We start from the raw sequence: 8,007 nt of genomic DNA on the forward strand, positions 1-8,007 counted from the left end.
AAGGCATCCATCGTTTCAGTTGGGGTGGGGTTGGTTACCTCTGCTTCTCATTACGGAGATCTTATTCCCCCAGAATTTCTTCTTTGGTACATTTGCTCCTGAGTGCCTGTCCATCAGCTCACTGTATGCAGCTGCTTTAAAATTATATTTAAATAGTAGAAATCTCAGAAAAGGAAATTACTGATTTGTAAATTATTGTCTGACCTTCCTTAATTCAGAAGCCTGGTGCCTTGTAAGCCGCGCAGGGACTGTCTCATGTTTCTGAGATGATCTCCCTCCATTAATGTAACATAACTGTGTTTGTAATGCCAAAGAAGTATTTTGAATTAAAGGTCGGTGATTAATCCAGTTTAAATAACAGGACAGACATAGCTGTATTCATCGTATTTCAGAGGCGGTGGTGCTCTGTTTCTGTGGACAACAACAGCCCAAACCAACATCCTCGGTTCTGAACCTCCAAACCCGCGCCTTTTTAGTTTTGCATTCTCAGTTGTGAATAAGTACAATTAGAACGGCAAACATGCTGCAAGCTTCCAGTAGTGCATAGAAATTGTTTTGTTTTCTTCTGTGGAACAGAGGCAAACTTGTTTCACAGCAGTGCCCACATAGATTCTAGAAGTTAATGGTGTTCCTCATGAAAGGAGTGATGCTTCCTTCCAGCTGTCAGGTTATTAGCCAGTTTTGCTTCCAAGGTTTTTCAACTGCAGTAACCTATGAAAGACTTGGGACAGGGCTATTTTTTCTTTAGAAAGGTTTGATAGTAAAACTAATAAAATATGCTTGGGAATTCTATCACTTCTTCATACAATTTCATGCCATTTTGGTGACAGTTTACCCTAATATTTTGCTTACTTTAAGTATTCTGTGGTCTGTGCCAAATGATCTGTATAACCACAAAGCATGGTGGTTCTTCTAAAAAAAAAAAGCTAAAACCCACAGCACTAGATAATAACTTTCTAAGTCAGGCTGCTTTGAACAAACTCTATTTTTCACATGTACCTCATATGTATTTACTTTGTGTTTTCTTTGGTTTTATGCACCCATCCTGGTTCTGACTTCTCACACTGTAGTTTGGCCTCAGTTCACTTCCAGTCTTGCTTATGTTTTGTTTACTGTTTTATTTTTCTTGGAGCTCCAGCTGTGTTAAATACATCTCACATTTCATCTGTAAAACACTCCATACTGGCTGCTTCCCCAACTTCCAGTGATCCAGTTGGGTGTTCCATCTGTTTTCAGGGCACTTCTCTCTCACGCGTTAGCAAACACAATTCCATTCATTCACCTGAAAAGTATTTATTTCTTACTAAGATGTGAGTCCATTTGATAAATGGAAATGAGGCATAAAGATCTTTCTGTGTAGGTTTCTTTGACGTTGCATTTTGGCATTGTGCAAAGTTTAAATTTCAGATACAATCTGACAGTGCATGCTTGGTTTGCCTTTCTTTCAATGTATGTAGTATTAGCAAATCAGCCTCTGCTGGAATGTGTGTCAAGGTTACTGTAGTCACTGTGCATTTAACCCGTATGGATTCTACTGCTTCATTTTCTGGGAAATCATGGAGTGGTTTGTCCATGTGTAACTTAAACAACATAAAATATTTTCTATTCCCATTGCTTTTTTTGAATTCTCTGGATAAAAGCCTCATAGCTTTGTATCAGGTGCAGCGTTGCTTTTATGCTTCCTAAGGAATGGATGTGGGCATCATTAATAGTGTTTTGTTTAACAAGTCTGGTTTGCAGAACTTGTGTCAGATAGGAGAATTCAGAACCAGGCTGACGTAGCTCTCAGCTGGTCAGGGATTCTGCTGTGAAACTAGTATTGCTAATGATTAGAGAAGCATAACCCTGCAGCAACACTTGCACAGTCATTTTACAGCATACAGGTGCACAAGATCTGAAGGTTCTCTCTTTGACAGTAAATGCTGAAAAGTCACCTAACAGATAACAGTTATCCCAGTGCCTACTTCTTCTGTGTGGCCTTTGCATGTAGTAGGTAGAGGTTAATGATACAAATACATGCACTTCAGCTGGCCAGACTATTTTAACTTTGTCATTTTCATACAGTAGGTGTCATTTTTCTCTGTTTTTCTGCAGGAACGCAGTTCCAAACTGCAAAGAGAATAAAAAAGCTCAAAGAATATTATTCTCTTTTTGTGCTTGGCAGCCTGTCATTATACAGAATTGCTCTGAAGTGCCAGCAATAAGAATCAGCATTTCTGTAACTGGATGGTTTGGGTAAAATTGAAGTAACAAAAGAAAACTTTGGAAAGAAATACTTATGTATTTAATAGAAACATAAATTCAATAACTTTTCTATTTAATTACTTTTTCCTTAATGATAGGAGGGAATTGTAGTGGGGAAAGAGATTCCTTGTAGGTCTGTGCAGGCCTGGATACTTGGCCACAGATAGGTTTTTTCTGCTTAGATAAGGCAGAGTAGACAGATAGGACTTCAGAGTCCATCAGCATTAATTTAAATGGCTTTGATGATTTGTTAGAATAACAGGCAGTTGCTCCTTCATAAAAGAAAAATCTTGTGGTGCCATCAGTGACAACTTACTAGAACTCCGTGCTTCCTATGTGCTTCATGCACCACTGCTGCCAAAGAAAGGCAGCGGGTCGTGAGGGCATCGCCACCCATCAGTGATGAGGCAGAGCACATCCATAGTGACTTGCAGCACCCAGCTTCTCCTTCCTCTACTCTGCTTCACATGCACTCACTTCCTATATTCAGAGTCACAGAACTTCTTAAGACTGGGTGTGCTCCTTGCACAGTGGTGCTATAGCACTCCGTGTAAAGAAGCACCTGTAGTCAACCTGCAAAACTTGCGTGCATGGAAACCGAGCGGCTGAGTCACTCTCACGTGGACTAAAAGAAAATAGATGATAATTGCTGTAATAGAAAACAGATGGCTTCAGAATTGGGAAACCTTAACCTTTTCAGAGACTGACATTTAAGATCAGTAAAAATGTCTGTTTTTGTCAAGGCATTTCACCTAATAAAGTTAGAGGGAGCTCCATCTTCCACCCAATGCACGCCTTGGAAGTGGAGAGCACCAAAAGGATGTAGAAAGGAGATAATGACCTACAGCCCAATTCCAAGCTCTACTAAAATAGGCTTTGTGGCTTCTGGTAGCATCAGACTGTATCCCACAGGTCTTCCTTGCAGAAGCATCGCTGTACAAAGCATCTTTCTGATCAGGAATGTGTTATACACACCAACCTTTCATAAGCAGAACAGGATAAAATTTAGAGTAGAATGTACTGATGGATCTGACTGGAGAAATCCGACTGCTTCTATTTCATTTTAGAGCATAATTCCAGTATCTACTTTGAAAATGCTATTGACACACACAATTGTCACACCTCCTATTACATCAACAGCCAGAAAATAAGGCAGAAGAACCAAAAGTGAGATGAAAGGTTCATGTTGCTTAGAAAATAAATATATGAATGCAACTCTCTAACTTTATGCTTTCCACTTTGCTTATATTAAGGTCCAATTCCTGCATCCGCACAAGACCACCCAAAAGTCGAACCACACTTTCAAGGGCACTGTCCAAATGCTGCTCAAAGACCAGCATCTTGGGGCTTTGCCCACTGCCCTGTTCCACACCCCCGTCTGTTCCTCCCCTCAGTTCCTCTGCTCTGGACTGAATGAACCAAGGGCATTCAGACACTGCTCATGCATCTCACCCTCTAGACCCTTCCCCATCTTTGTAGCTCTCCTTTGGACACTCAACAATTTTATATCCTTATATTGTAGCACCCAACCATGCACACAGTGCTCCATGTGAGGCCTCACAGCACAGAGCAGAGGACAATCCCATCCCTGTCCCAGCTGGCAGTGCTGGTCCTGATGCTCCCCAGGGGATGGTTGCCCTTTGGGCTGTCAGGGCACACTGCTGGCTTAGATTTAACTTGCTGTCATCCAGAAGCCTCAGCTCCCTTCCCAGCCTCTCGCTCCCCACTCCGTACAGGATTGCCCCATTGCAGGTACAGATTCTACCACTTGCCACTGTTGAACTTCATGCAGTTGGTGATTGCCCAGCCCTTGAGTTTTGCAATTTCTAGACTCCCGGTGCATTTATGTTCCTTTCAGCCAGCCAGAACAAAACAAATAAAACCAAAAAACTCCTGCACTATCACTTCAATGAGCTGTTGGGTGTTTCAGTTGATTGCTCAGAGGTCAAGTTTTAATACCTGGCCATGCCTGGAAGGCGGCAATACTTCAGAAGTCAGCCCAAGTTCCTTCTCATATGCACTTAATCCTGAGGCTTTAATTTTCCTGACGGCAAGAGGGCAAAGGCTCTAATCTGGAGAGGCTGTAAATGCAAAAAGTTAACCATAGTGACTGAAGTCTTCCTCTGTCACCTCCACCTGTATGCTCTGTTTCCTATGAGGAAGAAATAATCAGAGTAACAAAAGCACGTGCAAACCAGAAGAGCCATGAAGGACAAAGGTGCAAAGGCATAAACAATACAAAGGATCACTCTGAAGAGTAAGGGCAAATAAAATACTGTCTGGAGAGCAGCGCCCCATTTATGGAGGGTTAGGAACAAGGATTAGTAAAGTAGGAGTGCTCTGCATGTTCTTTGCATTGCATGCATACACAGAATTTCATTTTTAGTATCTCAGCAATTAGGAATATTTCCCACTTTGTACCACTCGCACTTTGGAAAGGATGGTGATGAACACTGTGTTGCATAAGGGACAGAGATCTCTGCAGTGAAACAGAGTAGGGATGGAGAGGTTTGAAAGTCATTCCTTGGCATTTCTTGTTGTTTTCTTTGATGTTGTTGGGGTTTTTTTGCATTAAGATGTGGGATGACATTCCAGACTCTGCCTCTTTTTTTTCCCCACCTGAGTGTGAACCAGTGTAGTGCTTTATCTGGCAACATGGTTCAATCCACATTTATGTCCTGCTTTGCTTAGTGATCCGCGTTTCTTTTCCTTCTTCTATTACTTCCTTTCCTAGATTTGTCTCCATATTAGTCCTTTTGTGGCTGTACAACCATAATGTCATTAAAGACAAAATCATTTCCACCCATTTCCTGTTCTGTGGTTTTACAGTGGATTTGAATTAAGGAAGGCCAGACTGCAGACTGCTGCTCCTGTGCAAAGGAATGTTGGTGGCAGGAGACTCACCTAACATGGTCTCAGCAAATGAACAAAATCAGCTGCTCCTACTCAAACCAGCCCCATCCAGCTGTGCAACATGGAGAGCCCAGCACAGTCATGTTCTGGTCTGTTGGTTCTGGTCTGTTTCTGGAACATAGTGCAATAAAACAAAGAATCGTAAAGCAGCACAGGCAGCCTGCCACCACCTCGCCTTTATCAGTTTGCTTGTTTGCAGGGCACAGAGGAAAGCATACTAAACTGTCTCTCATTTCTTTCTCCCCTCTCCGACCCCCACTTCTTTTCTCACAGCACGCTACAAGTGAAAGTCTCTGAGCCGCAGAATTCAATAGATGTGAACACAGAAAATGAACATTTGAAGTCCATAAAGATGTGCCTTAATCAGCCCACTGAGTGGAATCTGAGTTTTTCAACAGCATCTCTTGCCAGCTGTAAAGTTTTTAACCAAAATCTCAAAGCTGAGGAGAACAAATAGATTGCAGCTGTTCTTGCACTATTATTTTGTACATTGTTCTTGAGGTTGGTTTTTTTTTTCTGCTGAATAATAAGCTTTTATTACATTGATCATGAAATGATCTGCTGTGATTTGGCTTCATATTACTATTAGCATTATTCATTTTGATGTACTATTTTATTATTTTTTATTTTTTTTTCAAATATGATATTTCACATCTTGCTCTCATGGAACTCTTGCAGTACAAATTTATATCAGAATCAGATGTTCCCCTTCAATAGTATTGTGATTTTTCTATGTTAAGTTTAATTATTGTTTCCCGGTTTTATTTTTGTGCACGAAAGTAAGTTAATATATGACGTACTTGTGGCATCAGTCACCATGTATCAGTTGATGGTAAGAACAATCCAGACAGATCTGTACCAGGCGGAGACTGACTACCTCGAAGCAAAGCTGTAACGCGAAGGTAAAGTATCCGAGATCTCCTTCATAAACGGATTGAAACGTACGGAACAGCCGGTTTGTTTCTGCAGAACGCTTTCGTCTTCATTCATCTTGAGAACTTTTGTGTGACAGTGTTTGATGGCCGTAATGTCTCAAAGAAAGGCCAACCGTGCAGGAGAATCTCCCGAACGATTGTCATTCAGCAAACCCGTACCCGCACTTTCTGAGGTTTCTGCTGAGCGGTCTTTCTTCCCCTTTTGTTTTAATGAATTTATGCCTGACACCAATTAAAATGGATGTAAATGCTCTTCCTATTTCTTTTTATTTTTTATTTTTAACTAACTTGTACTTTTGGAAATTCAATGTAATCATCAAAAAGCTCTACTCAAAGAAGTAGTGAATGGTTGTAGCTGACGACATTGTAGACATTCCATGCCTAAGTAAGCTTTAGCAAGGTTTATGTACTTTATTCATCCAAACTTGGTTATCAATAGAGCTATAACAAAAGTGTTAGAATAAAACCATACAATACACTTCTCTTTGCTGGAGTCATACATTCAATAGCCAGGGTAGAGGTTTTTTTAATTCACTGCATTGCCTTTACCTGCACAGATCCAACCCAGAAGGAAATTTCTCCTTGGAAGACTGTATTTTATCTAACAAACCTTTTGAGTATTCACTTAAAAATATTACATTACATTACTTAAAAAGACGCAACTCTTCTTTACTGAATTTTGTTTAATTACTGGATTGCATTTGTAAGTAAGGTAAAAATATGGTTGTGAATCACCGTGACTCTCCAGTTCCCTCAAGGTCTCTGAGTCCCCAAGACATCAGAGCAGGACAAGGTACAGAGTGAACATTGTTGGCCACACCTTCATCATCATAAAGATCATCATAAAGATGGTCTTTATGTATCTCAAACAATCAATACATTTGGATTCTGTGGGGGCAAAAAGACAAGAATAAAACATCCTGAGAGAAACACTGAAGTTCAGTGGAGCCCCAGCAAGGTACAGTGAGCTAAAAGGAATCTATTTCTAGTGAACGTGTAATAATTCAGATCCATCACTTTCTGTTAAATTTTCACTTCACTGATGGGTTCGGAAGCTCTCAGGTGAAATATCAAATATACAAGTAACGGAACTAGAAACATTCTTGGTACAGCACTCATTCTTCACCTTGAGAAACCAATTGGCCAGAAGAAACTCTCACCAGGAGAAAATGTTTAGTTTTCAGAGATGACTTTGTAGAGATTTTGATTCACAAGTAAACAAAGGTAATCAACCTCCATCATTGCGAATGGTTCGCTTTGAAAAATACATCTAACCATAACCATACTGCCCTTGCAATTCAGGAAACATCTTTCTCAGAAGATGAGTTGGTTTTTTGAGGCCACCCCATATACTGTATTGCACTGCAAACCCTTCTCTTGGCAGGGAAATAATAACCCAGAAAGGAGCTAGAAGTTCCCTGCTGGTTCCTGATGAAGTTTTCAGCCTGAAAGAGCATTGTGAGGTAATTCAGGCAGAGATGAAGCTGCAGAGCTCCATAGCACAACCACGTGCCCAAAGCCAGGGCAACTGTGAGGTCAGACCAGGTTACTCAGGACTGACCCTGCACAACCACCTCGTGCACCTTGTCCAGTTGCCCATTCCTCCCTATATCTGGTCTGAGTTTTGACTTGGTCCCATTGTTTCTTGTCCTCCCCTGATGTGCAGCAACAAAGAGCCAAGCTCTGCACCCCTGCAGCTCACTGGGGCCCAGAGCAAGGCAAGTTCTCCAGCCCCAACCAGGCTGAGGCCCTCCCCCAAACCTGGTCCGGTTTGTCGATGCCTTTGTTAGCACACAGCAGTGAAAGCCCATCCACAGCTGAGATCCACTGACTGAGACTTCAGAGAAACCTGATCTTTCAGTGCAGCATTCCTAAAGAGACATCAGGGATGGGACCCGCGTATGTGGCAAGGCAG

General features: G+C 41.4%; 1 protein-coding gene across 2 annotated transcripts in view; it reads left to right on the forward strand.

Annotated features, from left to right (window-relative positions):
* LCORL (ligand dependent nuclear receptor corepressor like) overlaps positions 1 to 6,570 on the forward strand; it is a 67,469-nt gene extending 60,899 nt beyond the window's left edge. For both annotated transcript variants that reach the window (XM_015862622.3, XM_015862625.3), the window contains one exon: positions 5,431 to 6,570. In XM_015862622.3, coding sequence (XP_015718108.2) covers positions 5,431 to 5,444 — 14 coding nt within the window. In that variant the 3' untranslated portion in view covers positions 5,445 to 6,570. The remainder of the gene's footprint in view (positions 1 to 5,430) is intronic.
* Positions 6,571 to 8,007: the final 1,437 nt, after the last annotated feature.

This window comes from Coturnix japonica, chromosome 4 (assembly GCF_054131305.1).
Source record: "Coturnix japonica strain WE chromosome 4, WE-NBRP24, whole genome shotgun sequence".
NCBI lineage: Eukaryota > Metazoa > Chordata > Aves > Galliformes > Phasianidae > Coturnix > Coturnix japonica.